We start from the raw sequence: 22,139 nt of genomic DNA on the forward strand, positions 1-22,139 counted from the left end.
TAATTCTGCCATTTCCATCTAGTAATGGACCAATACAGTTGTGAGGATTATTTTTGTATTTAATATACTTTTAAAAACTTCCCCCTTTTCCTTCTCTCTGCTGGCCGTATATTTCTATGTGCTTCCCTTACCAAATTTCTTCAATTCCAACCTTCAGATTTATTGTTTTTCCTACTGACTTCCGTTTTCTGCCATATTTTCCTGGGATGGTGTGGGATGGTGTGGGGATTCCTACAGGGGTGTGGGATGGTGTGGGATGGTGTGGGGATTCCTACAGGGGGCTGTCTCTGAACTGTGCTGTAGGCTCCATCTCATATATCAAGCTCTGGCTAGTAGATATGTGATAAATGTGAAGACCCTTCCACGCTCTGTCAGCTGGGAGGGACAAAGGTTCTCTCCTTCTCCCCTCACCCTTATGCCTCTTGGCTGCTCTGACAAGGTGGGGATGGGACTCTGTTGACATGAGACCCCAGAACTTCCCTTTACCTGGCTCTGTTTTCCTGTGAATAGTGGGGTCATCACAGGGACAGCAGGTGCTGAGTGGGGGATTCTTCCTCTTTCAGGAGCTGGTGACCTTCGAGGAGGTGGCTGTGTATTTCACCAAGGAGGAGTGGGCTCTGCTGGACCCCACTCAGAGAGCTCTCTATAGGGATGTCATGCAGGAGAATTATGAGAACGTGACCTCATTAGGTAAGGAGTCCTATCCTCGTGCTTATTAGAAGCTCTGTGGTCTCTAAAGAACCTGAGTAATAACTGTAAACCTTCACACAGCATCCAAATTTTGGCAGGTTTCCTTGTCCCCCTTTTTTGACTCCTCTCCCACCCACTAGTATAATGTTTTGGACATGTGTAATTTGGTGCCATCGGTCAATTGTATTAAACTGTATGTAATTTATCGTTACTGGATGCATTAAAACTAAATTAATAAGTTTGCATGCCTTTTCTGTGTCTTAAAAGTGTGGTAAAGTCAGGCTAGATGGCTACAAAAGGGTATACCAGGGCCGGTATGTGAGCCCTAGAATGCTAAAGGCCCTTTTCCCTGCAGGCTGAGGAGAGGTTACTGCAGGTCAATTAGAGACATCTGGACCCAATTAAGGGCTACTCCAGGTGTACTTAAACCCTGCCTTTCCTAAAGGCAGTGGGGAAACAAAGGAGAAGAGTGAAAGGAGCTGCCAGCATGTTGTGGCAGCTGGAGGAGAGACTCCCTGGGACTAGGAGACATTGCTTCTCTGCAGTGGAGAAGCTGAGAAGGAAAGACCCTGGCCCCAGCCCGCAGGAAGGACCAGTATTTTTCCAATCCTCCAGGGTTTTGCCACCATCTCTGCAGCCCCGGGAAAGAGCCACGGCAAGGTACCTCCCTGGGCCTGGGATCCTATACATGGACTAGGACTACACGCCCATCCCCTATGGCAGGGGTGGGGAACCTTTTTTATGTCAAGGGCCTGATGGTGGCCCTGGCGGCGGGGGAGAATTCGGCGGCGGGGGAGAATTCGGCGGCGGGGGAGAATTCGGCGGCGGGGGGGTTTCACGGCCGCGGCGGGGTTCTGTGGGGGGCGGGGGGCAGTGCCCGCTGCCGAAGTCCCCCCGCCGCCGAAAAGGGGCAAATGGCGGCAGGGTTTCGGCGGCAGGATTTCGGCAGCGGGGTTCTGTGGGGGGCGGGGGGCAGTGAAACCGTGAAACTGCACCACCGCCAAATTCCCCCCCGCCGCCAGGTCCAGACCAAATGATTTCGCGGACCGGACCAAATCATTTCCCACCCCTGCCCTGTGGGGTTAAAGGACATCCCACTGGCCTGAAGTAAGGCCTGCACCAAACGCTCCCTGTGAGAGGTGCAGAGGGGAAGAGACAAAAGACTTGTCCAGGTTGGGGCAGAGTTACCTCAGGCCCCACTGACAAAGGAGACTGCTGCCAATAGGTGAGACCAAGAGGGGTTGCTTTACCACAAAAGGAAATTATGCTGTTCATAGAATTCCAAATTATGTTGAGTAAATAGGTCTATGACTCATGCATGGCTTGTGTGACAGTCAGATTAGCTCAGCTTTTGATAGGAGACTTTATGATGTTGCCGTTCAAGAGTCTGGGGTGATGAGAGAGCAGAGCAGTGGGAGGGGAGAAGAAGAGGGGAGTAGATATTAATGGGGTGCCAGGAGGTGGGGAGGGGTGTGTGGAGGATTAAGAAGCAGCAGGGAGGGATGGGGTAATGAGAGAGGAGGAGGGAACACAAGAAGCTCCCAAGGTGCTAAGAGGGGTTGGCAGCTGAGAGTAGTGGGAAAAAAGGGAGGGGAATGTGGAGGAAGGGCACTCAGGAAGAGGGCTGGGGTTGGTCAGTGGGAGGGAGGAGAAGTTTTGGGATCTAGAGCTGGGGGGGATCCCAGACCTTTATCATGGACTCCCTGCCCAGCCTTGTTGCTTTAGAGCATGCACTCTTGTTTTATTTCTGTTCAGTTTCATGTATTTTACATTTTCCCCCTAAATATTATTATTCTAATGCTTGACCTCCCTCCACCGCTCATTAGCCCCCACCTCCCTATCTCTCTGCACAGCGACCCTGGCCAACAATCCTGAGTCCTTGCTACATTCCCCCCTCCCAGAGCAGGTTCAGTACTCAGGCGCCAATGGACACTTTGCTGATGGTGACGCAGGGTGCTAGTGTAGCTTGTACAAATATTACACCTGTAAGATTATGTCTTGGGGTACAACTTGCCCTTGTCAGTGGCTACTCAAAGTTAATTGAGAGGATGTAATTTGGTGAAGCAGACACAGAAACTTCATTTAATACAGACAGCTGTAGTCCAAGGCAAAGACCAATATGCATCATGGTTAAACAAAGGGCTGGTTCACACTTACTGCGCGATTCGGCGGCAATCGACGGGAGTCAGCTGCTCTGCTTCCCTTCTGCACGCTGTTCTCACAATGCTACTTGAGGGGGTGGTCTCACTGACTGCTCAATCGATCAAGAAAGATCGATTTGGCGGTGGCGATTTTGCTGCCATCAGTCTGAACATAGCGTAAGAGAAGGCTAGTAAAGAAGGTTCTGCATTTTTATCTGGCATTGTGCATACTTACAATTTATGCACAACATTGGAAAGAAAATTGAAGGAAAAGTGAGGCAATCAGAAGGGAGGTCCTGATTCAATTTACAGTGTCTCGGAGACCTGACAAAAGTGAAAAAATGGGAAATGGGTGAAATGTTTTTTCTTTTTCGACTACAATCAAGTGTAGGTGCATCTGCATCCCTTCTCTGCAGATTGGAGAGCTATAACAAGAGGCCATGCCACCAGTGCCTGCGCAACTCTGTACCTGCCACGAGGCTAGACAGCATGTGTGGGTAATCCCTCCACCTTTCTTTCTCAACCGCCCCTGGCTAGTGATGGAGCTAGGACTGTCCGTTTGCGGATAATTAATTCACTTCGAATTGCTCCTTTTAGCTTCTTTTGAAACCCTATTTTCTTTCTTTGCTTCATTTACCATTTATTTTAACCGTTGACTTAAAAAAAAAATTAGAGAGTGAAAGAAAAGGACTTTATCTTCCATTGACTCCCGGGGGGGGACAACCCCTTCTGGACAAGGATATACCCGGCTTCCCAGGCTTCAAAGAGGGCCATTTTTGCAAGGAATCTATCCCAGTGACTGACGGACACTCGCAGTGCGTTCACTGCCTGGGAAAGAAGCACGTTCCACAGAGTTTGGCTGGTGTCAGCAACTGCAACCCAGACCACGAAGGACGGAGAACTGAGGCTCAAACTCCTCCTGATGGAATCAGCCCTTCAGCCTCCAGAATCCCGGTGGAATCCCTCACTGCAACTCTCCACTTCTAATGGAAGTGTGCTGAGAGAGAGAGTTTCTGCCAGCCTCTCACATAAGGCCTCTAAGAAAAGACCAGGGAGTCCACAATGCAAGCCCAAATAGAGCCGAAAACCATCCGCCGCTCGGTCAGTATCATCAGTACTGATGGGACCGAAGGCATCTAAATCTGGTACCCAGGGTATGAGCAGTCCCAAACCAACAGGGCGCATCGGGATGCCTAAAGACCTGATGGGCACAGACAAAGAAGCATCGGTACTGTGGGGGTGTGAGAAACACAGAAGATGCACCCTGGGGAAGGCTCCATCACTACGGTCATCAAGATCGGTACCGCTGACCATACCCCCGTCACCGACGGACCCTGCTATCAGGTTTGCTTCTCAATACAAGCCTCTTGGAACAGACAGCTTTTCCCGGTATCGACACCCTCTGCATGGACAGATTTCCGGTGCGCAACCAATGTTTCAGTGTCCGACGCATGTAACTCTCCTCTGCTTAGTACCAGGGCTCTGGTAATGAATTCATCAGTGAGCTAAGGCTCCGGGTAAATCTTGCTATACACCACCCTTTTCATCGTCGGAATCAGAAAGTGAAGAAGAGGACCTAGCTTCCGAATGCTCTTCTCACCCTCCATAAGGAGCCCAACTTCACTATGGACACCAGGCGTACCACCCCTCTGACCCACAGCCGGACAGTACGGCCCTCAATCTCCATTCAAGCATCACTCACAATACTCATCCCAACGTCCACCTCAATGTGCACAGAGATCATATGAACCCCAGAGGAAGAAACCCACATTCCCCTGGTGGAAGATGTCAGGATCTCAGTAAACTCATTCTAGTTCCTCCACCTCAAAGATTGCATTTTGGCAGATTGATGGAGGTGTCCGTACAACACTCTCCTCACTTTACGCTGGAAAATTCAATCCACCCCTTCGGAAACTGCTTCGTCCCATTCCACAGTACCTAGGAATGGATAATCTCTGAGAAATGGGTGCCGGAGATCATCCAAGATGGATACTCCATACATTTCTCCACCCTCCCTCCTACAAAGCACACTTCCCCATGCTTATTGAGTGACTCTTCTCATGAGAGTCTGCTACATTGGGAGATAAACCACCTTCTCAGCATAGGAGTGATGGAGCCAGTGCCCACACATATAGGGGGCAAAGGCTTCTACTCTCGTTACTTCCTGATACCAAGAAAAAAAAGGGGTTAGAGAACCATACTGGACCTCAGAGCACTCAACAAGTTTGTCAAAGCTCAAAAGTTCAAGATGGTCACGTTTATCAAAGATCATTCCAGCGTTAGAAAAAGAAGACTGGTGTTTTGCCCTCGACCTTCAAGATGCATATTTTCACATCTCCACCATACCAAGCCAAAGACTTTACCGCAGGTTCACTCTAGGCCAAGACTACTACCAATGTAGCGTACTCCCTTTTGGTCTCTCATCATCCCCCAGAGTATTCCCTAAGGTCTTCTTGGTAGTGGCAACCCACTTACAAGGCCTCATGATTTAGCTCTACCTGGACGACTGTCTTCTTAGGGCTCGGTCCTTCGCAGAGGCCCAATGAGTCACTCAGACCACACTGAATCTGTTTCTGGGCCTACAGATCAAGGAACAAAAGTCGACTTTAAGACTGGTACAGAGGCTAGAATTCATAGGAGCCAAGATTGACTCCATTCTGATGAAGGCGCTCCTCCCACATCACAGATTTCTCAGTCTCTCCTCGTTGACACAGACAGTACAATCCAGTCCCAAAATTTCGGCCAGACATTGCCTTCACCTTCTGGGGCACATGGCCACGGGCACATATGTTGTTGCATATGCCAGACTTCCCATGAGATGCCTCCAAGCATGGTTTGGTTTACAGACCCGAGACAACATAAGCGAACTACTAACAATGCCCACCAGGGTCAAGCCATTCTTGGACTGGTGGAAGAACCCAATAAATGTTTGTACGGGAATCCATTGTGTTCAGTCTTCCCCATCTCTACTCCTGAGCACTGATGGATCCTTCATAGGATGGGGTGCGCATCTTAATGGTTGCACAATACAGGGCAAATGGTCTCCAGCAGAGAGATGCTTCCACATCAACTTGCTCAAACTCAGAGCAGCCAGAAACGCGTGCATTCTCTCGCTTCCGCTGATAAAACACACGCAGACAAGGGTCACGATGGACAGTATGGCCTGAATGTATTACATAAACCATCAGGGAGGTGCCAGGTCTCATTCCCTGTTCGTAGAAGCACTAAAACTATGGAACTGGTGCAATTCCTACAGTTTTCTAATATCAGCAGCCTACTTGTCAGGAATACACAACATGACAATGGCGAGTCTCAGCTGCAAATTCCCACATGACCATGAATGGGGGATAGATTTGGTGGTACTCCACAATGTATTCTGACAATTGGGGACACCAATAATAGACCTATTCATTACTTAACAGAACAAGAAATGTTGTCGGTACTGCTCCAGAGCGGGGATCACATGACAGTCCATGGGAGATGCTCTTCTCCTTTCATGGCCCAGACAGACATGGTACTCTTACCTCTCACAGCTGGCACTATGTCCTCCTGTACGCCGGTGGCACAGTCCGTCTGGGGCATCACGACCCTTCCTCGGGCCCAGGCTCTGAGGAAAGCCACAGCACCTTCCTCTAGGGGAATAAACAGTGCCTGTTTACAAGTCTTTTGCCCCAGCCCCCAGTGGGGCTGGCTTTCTTTCCAGTCTGTAGCCCTCCGGCCCTCCCATAGGGCAGGGTTACCAAAGCAGTCTGGTGGCCCCGGCCCTCAGGCAGCACAAGTCAGACAAGCAGTCTATAGCCCCCGGCCCTCAGGCAAGGCGGAGCATGCAAGGAATTTACAGTCCTTGGCCCACAAGCTGGGCAGGGCTGATGAGGCAGTCAATACCCCAGGCCCTCCAGCGGGTGGGGCAGCAAAATAATCTGGAGTCCCCGGCCTTGCAGGCAGGCGAGGCTAGTAGATCTCGGTAAACTCTGCTTCCCAAACTCAGAGGAAGCCAAACACTCCCGGGGTAGTTAGGGAAGGGGGGATGAGGACACAGGCCCACCCAACTCCGCTGCATCCCAGCCCAGAGCCCTATCAGTGGCAAACCCGTTTGTGTCTGTGTCTGTCTTGTCTGTTTAGATTGTAAGTTCTTCTGGGCATGGACCATCTCGTATTCCTTGTTTATACCGTGCCTTGCACAATAGGGACCGACTCTTCGTTGGCCTATAGGTACAAAGGTGATGAACAAGATTAATAATAATAATCACCATCCAGCAGCTTTGACCCAAGGGAGCTGGCCTTAGGATATTACTGCTTAAAAATCAGCTGGGGTTAAAATCATGGAATATTCTTTATGACAACTATCCCACACATTCCACTGATCTCTCTTGTTTTCTTTGCCTTGGGCAGGGTTTCTGGTTTCCCAAGCTGAGGTGATCTCCCAGCTGGAAAGAGAGGGAGAGCCATGGATCCCTGATCTTCAGGGCTCTGAGAAAAAAGTGCTCCTGAGAACTGTCTGCACAGGTGAGGAATTGGTTAAACCCACTCAAAAACTGTCTGTGAAGGCAGGAATCATTTGGGATGTCCTAGGAAGAACTTGTGAAATCTCAGAGTCCAGGATTCTTCCCAGCAGGTGTGGAATCATTATGGCAGATGTCACTCATGTTTCCCACCTATCCTGACTGACCGCTGGCAGCAGGGCCCTCCCCAATCTCGCTTCTCCCTGAGAGTTCTGCTGAGATGTGGCCCCAGAAATGATCCCCTCTCCTCTTTCCACTGGGGAAGGGTCTTGGGAAAAATCCGCTCCTGATACATTGGCTCTCTTCAGCACATATTTTGGTTTGTTCACATCTTTATCCATTCTTTTCTCTGAGATTTCCTTGCTCTCCAGCCCAGGGAGTGACCTATGTCTTTATTCTCTCTCTGTCTCATCAGGTGATGAGATGATGAGTGCGAATGAGGAGGATTACCCCCTGGAGGAAGACGGTGAGCAATTAGAACAACATGGGATGTTATCAGGAAGACCGAACATGAATGTTTCCACGACTTGTGTACTCCCAGAAAGAAAAGCCTGCGAGAGTCAGCACAGGCCTGAGGAAACTCTTAGTAGTCACTCAGATCTTGTTAGAAAAGGAAGAATCAACATGGGGGAGAGACTCTACGCTTGCCCTGAGTGTGGGAGAAGCTTCAATGTGAGCTCAGCCCTTATCATACATCAGAGAATCCACAGAACAGAGAGCCCTTATGTGTGTTCTGAGTGCAGGAAAAGCTTCAGCTGTAGTTCAGCCCTTATGACGCATCAGAGAATCCACACAGGAGAGACACCCTACACGTGCTATGAGTGTGGGAAAAGCTTCAGGCGGAGCTCACACCTTATTGTACATCAGAGAATCCACACTGGGGAGACACCCTACACATGCTCTGAGTGTGGGAAAAAGTTCAAGTGGTGCTCAGTCCTTACTAGACATCAGAGAATCCACACAAGAGAGACACCCTATACGTGCCCTGAGTGTGGGAAATGTTTCAGTCAGAGATCATTCCTGATCGCACATCAGAGAATCCACACTGGGGAGACACCCTACACATGCTCTGAGTGTGGGAAAAGCTTCAGGCAGAGCTCTACCCTTATCAAACATCGGCGAATCCACACTGGGGAGACACCCTACACATGCCCTGAGTGTGGGAAAAGGTTCAAGTGGCTCTGGCTCCTTACTAGACATCAGAGAATCCACACAGGCGAGAAACCATACACATGCTCTGCGTGTGGGAAATGTTTCAGTCAGAGATCATATCTGACCACACATCAGAGAATCCACACCGGGGAGAAACACTACACATGCGATGAGTGTGCAAAAAGCTTCAGTCATAGGTCATGCTTCATCAAACATCAGAGAATCCATACTGGAGAGAAACCCTACGCTTGCCCTGAGTGCGGGAAAAGCTTCAGGCAGAGCTCTACCCTTATCAAACATCAGCGAATCCACACTGGGGAGAAACACTACACGTGCTCTGTGTGTGGGAAAAGCTTTAATCAAAGGTCATATTTTATCAAACATCGGCGAATCCACACTGGGGAGACACCCTACGCATGCCCTGAGTGTGGGAAAACTTTCAAGTGGCTCTGGCTCCTTACTAGACATCAGAGAATCCACACAGGTGAGAAACCGTACGCATGCTCTGAGTGTGGGAAATGTTTCAGTTACAGATCAGTCCTGACCACACATCAGAGAATCCACACTGGGGAGAAACACTACACACGTGATGAGTGTGGGAAAAGCTTCAATCAAAGGTCATGCTTTATCAAACATCAGAGAATCCATACTGGAGAGAAACCCTACGCTTGCCCTGAGTGCGGGAAAAGCTTCAGTCTCAGGTCAAACCTTATCAGACATCAGAGAATCCACAGTGTAGAGAAACCCTACGCTTGCCCTGAGTGTGGGAAAAGCTTCATTCAGAGGTCAAACCTTCTTAGACATCAGAAAGTCCACACTGGAGAGAAACCCCACACTTGCCCTGAGTGTGGGAAAAGCTTCAGTGACAGGTCAAGTGTTATCAGACATCAGAGAATCCACCGCGGAGAGAGACCTTACACTTGCTCTGAGTGTGGGAAAAGCTTCAGGCACAGGTCACACCTTATTGGACATCAGAGAATCCACACTGGAGAGAGACCCTACTCCTGTGCTGAGTGTGGGAAAAACTTCACCCAGAGGAAATACCTTACTGTCCATCAGAAAGTCCACACTGGAGAGAAACCCTACTTTTGCCCTCAATGTGGGAAAAGCTTTGGTCGACGCTCAGTCCTTACCAGACATCAAAAAATCCACATGGGATAGAGTCCCAGAGTGATGTTTTTTTTAAATAGAGAGATTTTTAAACAGAGAGCCCTAGAGTAGATTTTTTTTTTTAAAGCACACATGGTCGAGTGCCCTAGAGTGATTAGAGCTGCCCTGAGATTTTTTTTTTTTTTTAATTACATTTGTGAATTCCCACACAGTGAGCTTTGCAGTTGCCTGCAGTTGAGTTGCCTGCTTCTGCCTTTTGGAATTCACGCTTCTTTGGGGTCTATACCTTTGGGTACAAATTGTCTCCTTCCCAGTTCCTCTCATGTTCTTTCTGGTTGTGCTGGGTAACAGATATTTTTTCTACCATTTTCCTCGATTAAAATATATTGAACTATAACAAAGAGCAGGAAGGGGGTACAAAGAATGTCATTGCACCCTCGGTCACACCAGAAGAAGATAGGGTGAGTCAGAGGTTTTCCCTCCTTCCCCATCGCCATCTCAATTCCCCCTCAGCCCACCCAGGTTAGTTTCAGTGTCAGCCACAAGAGAATTTATCCTCCCCATACGCTCTCTCTCCACCCCCCACTGTTCCATATTCTCCATGGTAGGTATCACACTTTGATTCTGAATCAGCCTCATTGGGGCTGGAGTGTCAAAGAGCTGGAGGGGAAATTTGAATGGATCCCAAACACAGAGCAATTCTTCTGTGCTTCAGTCCCTGTTTCTATATATTGGCAAAGCTGTTTTTGATCTTTTTCCTGCCCATCTGGGAGTATTGTTTGCAGATGGGCAGTCTGGCTGATTTTTCCTGTTATGATGATGTGAAATGTCTTCTAAATAACATGACATAATAATAACAAGGTGATGTTGAGTGAAGAAGGTTTGAATGCATCGAAGAATGCAAGATTCTGTTCTTATTTTGAGTCATCATATGTATCTTTACTCTGGAATTCCATTTTATATGAAACTGAAAGTGTCTTATGCCCATCTGTGTTGTGGGTTTCTCTCTCTCTTTCTTGAATGCCATTTGGTTTCATAACTGGATATTAGTCTTATTTGACAAGATGTAGCTCAGATTTATTCTTTGGGAGAAATGACCGTTTGCTAAAAAGTATATCCCCTAGTAAATTACTTGGCACTAGGAAAAATATCCGTGCATTTGTCTCCCTAAGCCATTGTGGCCGAGGGCCTGCAGGTGGTCGCTCCTGGAGATATCACCTTCCAATATAGATACATGTTGCCTGTTATTTGGGACATGCAATCTCTATCTAGGTAGAGATGAAAAAAATGGAAGTGACATTCTGTTGAGTTCACCCTGCAAGATGCTGTACATGTATATAAAGTGACATCAGTGTTGAATGTGATATAATTGCAGAAAGCTACCTATTTTTAATAGCTACCTCACCTTTGGTGTCTTCCTGGGGATTCTGAGCCACACCTGTGTTTAGTCCCTATCTTAAATCTGTGCCATGAGGTTAAAGACATAAATGGGCATATTTGGGGGAGTTAGACCTCACTATCACCACTGTTATTTGGTGTGGTTGGTGAAGAATTCTACTCCAGAGAAGTGTAAAAGTACTCCAAGGCCAAGGATTTGTGAAGAACTCAGGTAGAAATTGCAGGTACCAGAGGCTGAGTTTTTCACCCCAGAGATGAAAGCTCTGGTGACCTTTGGACCAGGTAAACTATTTATTTTTAGAATGCTGCGCCCTAATTCAGTGGCATTGATCACGATCCTAAAAAATGCCATGATTAAATGGGGATCAATTGTCCTTTGCCATTTGGATCCAAAGTTTCATGAAGCACAAGGAGAAAGAGCTGATTCCGTCACAGGCCACTCCATGCCTGTGGGTCTCAGTCTAGCTGCCTTGTTGGACTAGAAGCACTTCCATGCTGTGCAAGTGAGGGTAGCCAATGAGGGAATGAATGTGTCAGATTTCAAGTTCCAACTGTAGGATATATGAACACTGAGTCCTGATTCTACACGTTGGTCTCTTAGTTTTGCTCTTGAGTCTTATGCATTTGCATCACTTTTCTTCCTGCTGCTACTTTCAAAGTTTAGTAAGTATGAAGATGAAGGACAGGTGCTTTTTCTCATGATGCAGCCCTTCCCACATAGCCTGAGACCCTTCCACCAATGCTCATGGGAGAAGACCTAGGAAGAAGTGAACTTACAGAAATGGAGGCTCCCAGGTTATTGTAGAATGCGACTGCAAACAAAGCTCACTGGGTGGAAATGGGAATTAGGAGAAAACTGACAGAGCATTTTTGTAATCTTTGAATACATTGTTTTTAACTGTGGAAAATGACATTAAACGTTAATTTAATTATTGTAAATAAGGGATTGATTATGAGATAACCCAAATTATATTGTTAACACTGGAAGTTTTATTCTTCTTATTTCACAGCCCCCTCCTACTATATAGGAATTGTTGGCTAACCCTGAAAAGGAAAACCTCAGTCCAAAGGAATTAGGGTGGGGAATAATGTGAGAGAAATAGCACGTATGAGAATGAAGACTTAGTATAGACTGTAATTATTTCTATTTTATATGGAATTTATTTTAAGAAGCTTTAAACTAAATTTTCCGTTAAGAGAAAAATTATTTAAAGGATGTGTAATTATTTACCCAGTTAGAGTGTAACAGCCACAGAGTTCCCCGCTTCTCCTGTTTACAAAGCAAAGATGTCACATCTGTCAGGATTTGTCAAAATGTAAAATGGTGATTGATGCATGATGGTAGCATTTCTGTTTTTTTTGTTTTTTTTTGTTTTTGCAACCAGTTGTTTTATGGGTGCTATTTTCTTTTGCAGAGGCCAACTGTCAGAGCACAGCTGTTTAACCCTTATGATTTGTGTTTCTTATTTTTTTGATATCTTTGGAGTTTGCATGTCTGCACTGCATGTGGTTACAACAATGGATGCTTTGAGAAAACCTGTGGGTTATGTGGGTCTTTTCCAAACTCACATTGGGCCTAAGTCTGCCTCCCTTCAGCTGGATTGGAACAGAGTTGTATCAAAGGAGTAGTTCACACCTGATTTGCCCAGAGATGTCAATGGAGGTGGGGGAAAGTGGGGTAAACGGGAACTGACAAGAATAAAGTTACAGGTAAGGGTGGAAGCCCTTCACTTTTCAGGTCAACAAGCCTGTTCTGTTGATTCCCTCTGAAACATCTGCGTTGGTCACTCTCAGACAGCTGGCTGGGCTAGATGGACCATTGGTCTGACTCAGCATGACCATTCTTATGTCATGTAAGCCATCGAAGGGAGACTGCCTTCCAGGGTCCCAAGGCTGATTCCCTCTGGGGAATGAAGCGCAACATGGACAGCTTATGCCAGCCTTCCCTGGGCTCCCTGTACCTGAAAATGCCTGCTAGCCCTAAGTGCTGAGACATCTATGCCATTACCCGGTTCCTCAACTGCAGCTACAGCTCCTACTCCATGTGAATCCAAAGACTGGGAGAGCTGCAGAAATTTGTTTTCCCTTTTTCTATTGAAAGTCTCTTCTTCTTTTATTAACTTGGAGATGTCCCAGCCTTTCTGTTATATTAGAGTGTAACAGTGTGGCTGAGTGTGTGGGTACCACTGAAATCCACACAGGGAAGATATTAGGAAGAATCGTTGCCAAATCTTAATTTGCCTTAAAACTCTGCCCTATGAAATCACTGAAGGCATGCTCCTAACCTATGATACTTTCCGAGAAATTAAACTGTCAGATATAAATTGTTTAGTGAGGGCTGTGTAAGCTTCTCTCACTAAAGTCTCAATAAAGTCTGTGTCTGTACTGGGGGAGAGGGGACAGAGAAGTGTTAGACACACAGTAGTGAAATCTAGGGAGGAAACCGTAATTCTCTCTGAGGTTGTGGGCTAAATGTAAGTGATAACTTGGTTTCAGTACTGAAATATCCAGCTTCTTATATCTAGATTGCCCACCTGTGTGAAAATCTTTGATTGGGGTTTCAGCACAACTAATTATGCAGTGTGTCATTGGGTTGCTGTTTTAGTGTTTATAAGAGTTGCTTTTCTGCTGTATTAATAGGATGGTTTGACTAAATGGATGAATTGATTCCAACACAATATCGTTGTTCACTCAGTGATTTACCGATATGACCTGAAGTTTATAAATTGTTTGTTTAACTTTTAACTGAGCAGTGCTTATAGTCATTAAACCTTAGTTATGTGTGTTCTTGATTTTATTTGTTCAAGTTAATAAAACATCGAACTAGGATATTGAATCACTTGTTTCCATAAGCAATCTGAGCTGAGATCAGCTACGCCACATCTGAACCTTATCAACATCATCTAAATTAATCCTTTGGCTCTCAAAGGGGAACAATGGAGGAGGCATCTATCTCCGCTCCAGCTGTGTCCAGGTGGGGAGGGGGAGCTCAGACCATCACAAGAGAAAATAAGCTCCTCCCCTCCCCAGGCTTTTGAGAATTTGGGGGTGGAGGGACTGAGGTGGTGCATATGTCTGAGTGAGGAGAGATCAATGAGGTGGAGTTGATCTGAGAAGGGGTCAGGGCTCTTGTTCTGCAGTCACTGTCTGGCCATGTCCAGCCACTACCCTTGTCTGTCTTGCCTAGAGGTTTTGCCTCATCAGATGATGTTGGAGGTCAGGTTTGATGGACTGTAAAAGGCTGTGAAGAAAAGCTTGTAGATTTCAGCCAGCAAGGTGTTGGCAGAGTAAAAATGTGTGTGTTACTGGGACATTGGTGAAAGAGGGCTGGGTTAAGGTGATGGGGGCAACCTTAACTGCATTTCCTGGTTTTCAGAAGTTTGAGTTGCAGAAGTAAAGGTTCTGCAAGGGAATGATGTTGCACCGGTCAACCTTACCTCTGCAATAAGGAAGTGTTTTGCCCTTTAATTAATTCTGCCCCCTCACTTATAAGCAGCCTGCAAGGCTAGCACCAGAGTTAAACACTTAAAAAAAAAATACAATGAAATTACCCTGTAGGCGGGAGGCCCGGCCCAGCCCGGCCCGGCTGGGGGCGTCACAACCCTTCCTCGGTCCCAGTCTCTAAGGAAGGCCACAGCACCTCTGCTAAAGGGCATTAGCAGTCTTTTTAGGAGTCCCTAGCCCTCAGCCTTTCCATTGGCAAGCTGTTAAAGCAGTCTATCGTCTCGGCCCCTAGGCCAGGCGGGCAGCTAAAGCAGTGGCTCTGCTGTCTGTAGCGGCAGGGGAGAGCACTTTCTCCCGGGGTGGCTAGGGAAGTGGGGAGGGTGGATGCAGGCCCACCCATCTCCACTGCGTCCCAGCCCAGGGTCCTAGCAATGGCAAAGGTGCTTGCCACTGAGCTGGCAGGGCTCCCGCCGCAACACACCGACGAGGGTCTTGCCCCGACTCAGCCACTGGCTATGGCTGACCCTGGGCCACTTCCTCCCCCTGGTCCCCAGGTACCTGTGTGCATGTATCTCCCTCCGGGTTGCTGGGGGAGGTGGTGAGTGCGCGTCCGGCGAGTCCCTCACCATCGACTGGCGGCAAGTCCGGAAATGTCAGGGTCGTCTGCGAGCAGTAGCTCCTCCAGGTCACAGGGCCTCAGGGGTTCCTCTGGTCTACTAGAGACAGTCCACACCGGTGGGTCCTCCATGCCAGGCAGCTCCTCCAGGTCAGGGCTTGCCTCAAAGGGTTTCTCCCATCCAGTGGGCGGGCGTAGCTCCTCCCAGCTACTAGGGTCCGGTGGCCTTTCCCAGTCATGAGGGTCCAGCAGCCCCCTCCAGTCTCGGCGACCCTATCCAGTCAACCGGGTCGGGCAGCCTCCTCCAATCACTCGGGCCTGGCAGGTCTGGCCAGGTTTGGGGCCTGTGGTCGGCGAGGCATCTATGCCACGGGGCCTGGGTCAGGCCTAGGCTGCAGCCTCCAGGAAGGCATGTCTGCCTCCACCAACAGCTTCCTCCAAACTGAGCTGCTGGACCTGTCTTTTATACTTCCAGTCCTGGGCCTGGCTCCACCCCTCTGCTTTTGGGTGGCTGGGCCTGCAGGGCCTGGTTCTGTCCAGCGGGGTCAGAGCGACCCTTCCTCGGGCCCAGGCTCCAAGGAAGGCCACAATGTTTTGCTACATACCCGTTGTCTGTGACTCACTTAAAACAAAGTCTATCCCGCCTATCTGCACTGGTATGGGAGAGAAGAAACTAAGCAAAATGATTCAATGCCTTTCCCTTACGGGAGAAGTTTAACCACCTCCTTTCTCTGTATCTTTACTGTAAGGGAGAGGAACAAGAAAAACACATTGAGTTCACAGAAAGAAGTTGGCAGTTTTCTTTTCCCTTGCAAGCCCAACAGCAAACCCTGTTCTGCACATGACCCTTCTCTTTATATTTAACTCCTCCCCATTGGGCTGAATTACTCTAGTAACAAGCCCTAGCTCTGCTCCGTGCAGAGTCTCAATGTGTATAAGATTAGATGCGTAACGTCCACTCATTTCCCCTTCAACCTGCCTCAGATACAAATAAGGAAGTTCTCCCTCACCGTGGGCCCTAGCCATGTGTCTGTGTGTCCAAACACCATCTGTCCTTCCACTGTCAATTTTCTCAGATCATTTCACAGGGAAGAGGGCTCAGTGTCCAGATCTATGGGAAATGATTTTCCAAAGTGTCACTAACATGATAAAAACCCAAGGCAAGTCAGGCAGCCCCAGGCCTCTCCTGCCCCCCAGCACTAGCCCTATTCCTGGGCAGCGCAGCTGGGGTTAGAACACTCTCCAACTTGAATCATGTGGGGCTGTGTGTTTCCCAGGGAAGCAGGGAATAGCAGTGGCCCCAGGTACTTAAGTATATTTGCACTTACGTACTTGAAATACTTGGCATTTAACACTTGTATTTCCATTTTAAAGGTACGAATCTGCCAATGCTTTTTTAAAATAGATTTTTTAAAGAATCACATGCCACCCAACTATTCTGGATTCGGGCTGGCCCCTAGAATCTAATGTCACAGTTTGGGGGGGTCTCGGCCCTGAACTCTGGCTGCCGGGGTCTTTTTGGCAACACTATTAAATAGACAATGCATGGAAGCTTGTTAGAAAGGCAGGTTTAAAAATAAAAGGCAAATAAATGCAAATATTCCATCCTGTGAATTCGTATTGGCGACCCACATGTAATCAGAATAACGGGGCTTTAAGAGCTACTTCACAGACCTGTGCTGCTGCTTGATCTAACACAGTAACTGATCACAGTAGGTTGTTATCCTGTATGTGGCCCAGCCACTTGGGGGCATGAGACACAGGACCATGTGGAGTCAAACAGCTTTGTACATAAGGGGCTAAATCCATCCCTGTAAAAACCTCCTTGACTTTAGGATTGTCATAAACCATCGGTGAATTCGTAGGAAGGGCCCTTTTCCCCATGTGTCTGTTCATTGAGGTGCATTATTTCTCCTCTTCCATAGGAGTAAGGAGAGAAAATGGCCTCTCTGGCTATTCCCAAGTACTGTGGGTTGAGATCATGAGAAACTGTAGCTGGTGAAAGAGAGGAGGAATGAAATGGAGGAAATCAGAGTCAGTGACGTAGGAAGTTATACCAGGAAATTATGCTCATTACAGGTCTCTAGAATAGAAAGTGTAAGTGTCTCATGGCATGATGAGGACTTTGAGTCTTGTAAGCTGAGTTCAAGTCTCAGTAGCACCTGAAGATGATTTGCTTCAGTGAAATAATGTGAAGCCCTTAGCACTTGCTTGCTCTCCCGAAGTAAGTGGGAGTCCTGTTTTGCCTGCTGGTTGCTTACATTTGACCTCTAGAGGGGAGATTTGGGGCAGAAGGCTGGTCTTGCATGGAGCACAAGGGGAAGGTGTGATGGCTGGATTTGCATAGAGGGCCACAACTGTGAAATGGGCCTGCAGTTACATGCAGTCCTGTTGGTTGACCTACTGCCCTGAAAGCACATTGGCTGCCTTCCCACCTGCAGTTCCGTTCTTTCACGCAGAACGCTTAAGGACAGGAGTCAAAGAGGGAGGCTTAATACTTAAGAAAGGTTGGCAAGAATTAATGGCAGGGCTGCAAAAATACAGAGATTCAAGTCTTGCAACTCCCAGATTAAGGGAAGGCTGGATGGAGGTAGGCAGGGTCATGGGCAAGGGATCTGGAAAAAAGATCACACAGCAGCGTTTTTATGTGCTTTGTACATGAGGCAGTAAATGAATCCCTGCCGTATCCTGATTCATAGATTCCCAGGCCATAAGGGACATTGTGATCATCTACTCTGACTTCCTGTATCACACAAGCCATGTAAGCCGCGGAAGATATTTGTGATGCGTTGGACAGAGATAGGGGTTTGACGGGCCTGGTCAGAACCGGTTTGATAAGAGGCACTGCTCATCTTGGTAAACAGGCTGTGCAAGACCATGTGAATTTGTCTGTGGTGCCAAAAGAGGAGGAAAGTAAGAAGCAAGGTCAGCCGCTGTAAATTAGCCAATGCTTGCTGTTCCCTAGAGAATACTGTATAAAAGCTTGAAATGCAAACTGTGCAACGAGCCTCGGCCATGAATCCACTTGGATTGCAAGGCAAAATCCCCCGACAGTCCACTCTGCAGGGCGCCCTAGAGTCTCCTGTTGCTGTTTGGAGCGTAAGCCGTGATTAAAGATAAGCATATCTACCTGATGTGGGCATGTTTTTATTCCTCACCTGGTATCCAGAACCTGCAGGCAGCTGTGAACAGTGGTGCCTGGCATAAAAGGCCAGAGAACTGCCCCAAAATCATCCCTAGAGCAGATCTAGAGGAAAAAAAACACCCAGTCTTGATTTAAACATTGTTAGTGATGGAAAATCCACCTCAACACTTCATACATTGTTTCAATGTTTAATTGCCCTCATTGTTAAAAATTACACCTTATCCCCAGTCTCAATTTGTCTAGTTTCAACTTTGAGCAGGGGGTTGGACTAGATACCTCCTGAGGTCCCTTCCAACCCTCATCTTCTGTGATTCTATGATTTGGCCACAAGGTGGCAGGCTCCATCCCCCGGCTGCTCCATCCCCCAGGCTCACCGCTCTATCCCCACCCCATCTCCCCCAGAGCTCCCTTGCATTCTCTGTTCCAGGCTCCCAGCTGTGTGGCAGCAGGCCACCTCCATAGGGTTCAAGCTTCTACCCCACGCTCACCCCCCACCCGCCTCTCCATCACCCCTAGCCCCCACTGCCTCCTCCGGCCCCCAGCTTTGGGTACACGGCAGCAGGTTCCATCCCCCACATGCAGGGCTTTGAACTTAGCCCCCAGGATCCGGCCGTGGGGCTTCTCTGGCCCTGGCCCCCAGGCTCACCCCTCTCCCCATAGCTCCTGGCATCCACTGCCTCCCCATCCAGGGCTTAATTTATCCTTGGGCTTGCGTAAGTCTGTGGTGAAAAGTGATATTTGTATGTTTGTTAATATCACTTTCCACAGCCTCCCATCTAGCTAGCAAGTCTGCTGCTGTGGAAAGTGGTATTAACAAGTATACAGGTGTCACACTTTTCACAGCAGCAGACCATCTAGCTAGCAAGTCTACAAAAAAGCAACCAAAAAAAGCAAAAGCAACCACAACAAAAAAGACAACATACAAAGCATCTTATCTGCATTTCTATGCTATTTTTATTATTGAGTCAGCAAAAAACCTCTACATAAATAAATGACAATGATTTGGACGTGTAGGTGCAGATTTATTTGTTTTTTTCCTGAAGATAATTAAGTATTTTAGGAAAAATTGTCACAGAGGCCACCAAAAAATGTCGGTAAGTGCACTCTGAGGCCACCACAAAATGTGTTGTGAGAACCCCTTGTCTAGTCTGACTGGTGTGATGCACTGTGGAAAGTTTCCCCCAGTAATTCCTGCACCAAACCCAGACATTCTGAATATCCTCTTGGTTTGGAGACTTCCAATGATGGAGAATCCACCACAGTCCTAGTTAAATAGTTTCAATGGTTAATTAACCACAGCTTTAAAAAATGTACCTTACTTCTAAACTGAATTGCTGGAGACTCAGGGTATGTCTACACTGGCAAAGTCACCACTGTCAGATCAACCTATCTGGATCAACTGAGCAGTCAGTGTAGACCCGCTCAGTCGATCAGGAAATCGACATAGTAAATCCACCCCCTCAAGTGGCATAGCATTGAGTCAACAGGAATGCAGTTTCTGTCAGCGCAGTGCAGTGAAGACAGCGCACAAAAGAGAAGCACAGCAATCGACAGGATTTACGCAACCTACTCTGTGTAGCTTGCGTAACTCCTGTCAACTGCCGCCGAATCGCCGGGTAAGTGTAGACCAAGCCTCAGTTACTAGCCACTGGATTTCGTTGTCACATTCTGGTCAATTAAGAAGCCCTCTATCTTCTTCTCTAAGTATTTATAGCTCATGGCCAAGCCACATCTTAATCTTTGTCCTTATTAACCTAAGTAGATTGCGCTTATTTAGAGTCATTTGTTTTTCATTCCCCTGGAACTTCCAATATTCCAAGATTTAATCAAGATCAGCACCAATGTGGCAGCGAGTTCCTTGGCCAGTTATTTTAGAACATGTGTGTGCGAAGCATCCTGCTGATTTAAAAATGTCTAACATTGCTCACTGTAGCTGAACTTTGTTTCTTCCAAGGGGCTTTCCCAGGACGCAGCTGGAGGCTCCATTTATTGTATCAGCCTCTGGCTAGTAGCTTTGTGATAAATTGGAAGACCCTGTCTCCCTCTGTCTTCTAGGTGGGATGAGGGGTTCTGAAGGGCTGTCTTTCTCACCTCACCCTGATGCCACCTACCTGCTCTGAGAAGGATGGAGATGAGAATCTGCTACCATGCTACTCCAAGAGCTTTCATTTTACTGGTCTTGTTCTCCTATAAATAGTGTGTTTGTCACTGGGGCAGCAAGTGCTGAGTGCTGAGCCCCAGGGCAAAATGTAATCAACCACGTGCTTCAGATGAGGGACCGTATAGCCCAAATCACCCCCATTGTACAGGAACATTTAGAGAAAGCCCAGAGGGCCCAGCGGGTCTACTATAACCGCCAAGCAGTGGTTTGGCGATTTCAGCCAGAAGGCCAGGTGATGATACTGGTACCCACCGTGGAAAGTAAGCTATTGGCTCAGTGGCAGGGGCCCTATGAAGTGATCAAGCTTGTGGGGGAAACCAACTATAAGGTACAACAAACAGGGTGCCGCAAGCAGGAGCAAGTCTACCATATCAACTTATTGAAGCCCTGGAAGGCCCAAGAAGTATATATGACCCTACCCCAGACAGTAGAACCACTCGAGCAAGTAAGTATATCTCCTGATCTAATGCCGAATCAAAAGGCTGAGGCATCAGAGATGGTAGAATGGAACCAAAATGTCTTTTCGACTAAGCCGGGTTGGACAACGGAGGTTTTTCACCAGATCATCACAACCCCCTGGGCCAGGGTCACGATGAGGCCCTACAGAGTTCCGGAGGCTAGGAGGAAGGAAATTAAGTCAGAGGTAGAAAAGATGTTGGAGCTGGGGGTCATAGAAGAATCTCATAGCCAGTGGGCTAGCCCAATCGTGCTGGTGCCTAAGCCCGACGGCACTACATGGTTCTGCACTGACTTTCGCTGACTGAACGAGGTTTCTCAGTTCGATGCATACCCCATGCCCTGTATAGATGAACTCATGGAACAATTAGGCCAGGCCCAGTTCCTGACCATCCTCGATTTGACCAAGGGGTATTGGTAAATCCCTCTAGCTAAGGAGGCAAAGGAAAAGACCGCTTTCTCCACAGCAGACAGGCTGTTCCAATACACTGTCCTCCCCTTCGGACTACATGGGGCCCTGGCCACCTTCCAGCGCCTAATGGATAAGCAGCTACGGCCCATGCCGAATATGCTGTGGCATACCTGGATGATGTGGTCATCCACACCCCAGACTGGGAAACCCACCTGAGGAAGGTGTGTTGAACACCCTGAGACAGGCTGGCCTCACTGCAAATCCTGCCAAGTGTGCCATAGGTCTTGCTGAGGCTAGATACCTCGGATACGTCGTAGGGCGGGGTGTGGTACGGCCTCAACTAAGCAAGCTGGAAGCAATCCAGAACTAGCCCCGGCCTAACCGAAAGAAGCAGGTCCGGGCCTTCTTCGGGGTGGTGGGGTACTAATGGTGGTTTATCCCCCACTTCGCCTCCAGACCCAGTCCTCTGACTGACCTGATAAAGGCCTGAGGCCCAGACATGGTGCGATGGACCCCCCGGGGCAGAAGAAACCTTCAGAGACTTACGGATGGCCCTCTGCAGTGACCCCATACTCCTCGCCTCAGACTTTACAAAAGAATTTATGTTGCAAACCGATGCCTCTGAAGTAGGCCTGGGGGTGGTCTTGTAACAGATGGTAGAGGACGAAGAGCACCTGATAATGTACCTCAGCAGAAAACTTCTCCTGAGAGAGCAGAGATATGCGGTCGTAGAAAGGGAATGCCTCGCTGACAAGTGGGCTATGGAAGCCCTCCGTTATTGCCTGTTGGGACGCCACTTCATGCTCGTGACCAACCATGCACCCCTCCAGTGGATGCAACGGAACAGGGAGAAAAATGCACGGGTGACCAGATGGTTCTTGTCCCTCCAGCCCTACCGATTCACAATACAAC

At 48.0% G+C, this 22,139-nt stretch overlaps 1 protein-coding gene and 1 pseudogene across 1 annotated transcript in view; one reads left to right on the forward strand and one right to left on the reverse strand.

Annotated features, from left to right (window-relative positions):
• Window positions 1-13,772, forward strand: part of LOC137144296 (zinc finger protein 420-like) — a 29,312-nt gene extending 15,540 nt beyond the window's left edge. Inside the window, exons 3-5 of the mRNA XM_067534504.1 lie at window positions 564-690; window positions 7,224-7,337; window positions 7,749-13,772. Of these exons, the coding sequence (XP_067390605.1) occupies window positions 564-690; window positions 7,224-7,337; window positions 7,749-9,646 (2,139 nt within the window). The 3' untranslated portion in view covers window positions 9,647-13,772. The remainder of the gene's footprint in view (window positions 1-563; window positions 691-7,223; window positions 7,338-7,748) is intronic.
• Window positions 1-22,139, reverse strand: part of LOC137144303 (zinc finger protein 436-like) — a 92,299-nt pseudogene that overhangs the window by 29,816 nt on the left and 40,344 nt on the right.

Source organism: Emydura macquarii, unplaced genomic scaffold (assembly GCF_026122565.2).
Source record: "Emydura macquarii macquarii isolate MOO-44397 ecotype Brisbane River unplaced genomic scaffold, CSIRO-AGI_Emac_v2 contig_3450, whole genome shotgun sequence".
In the NCBI taxonomy this organism is placed as follows: Eukaryota; Metazoa; Chordata; order Testudines; family Chelidae; genus Emydura; species Emydura macquarii.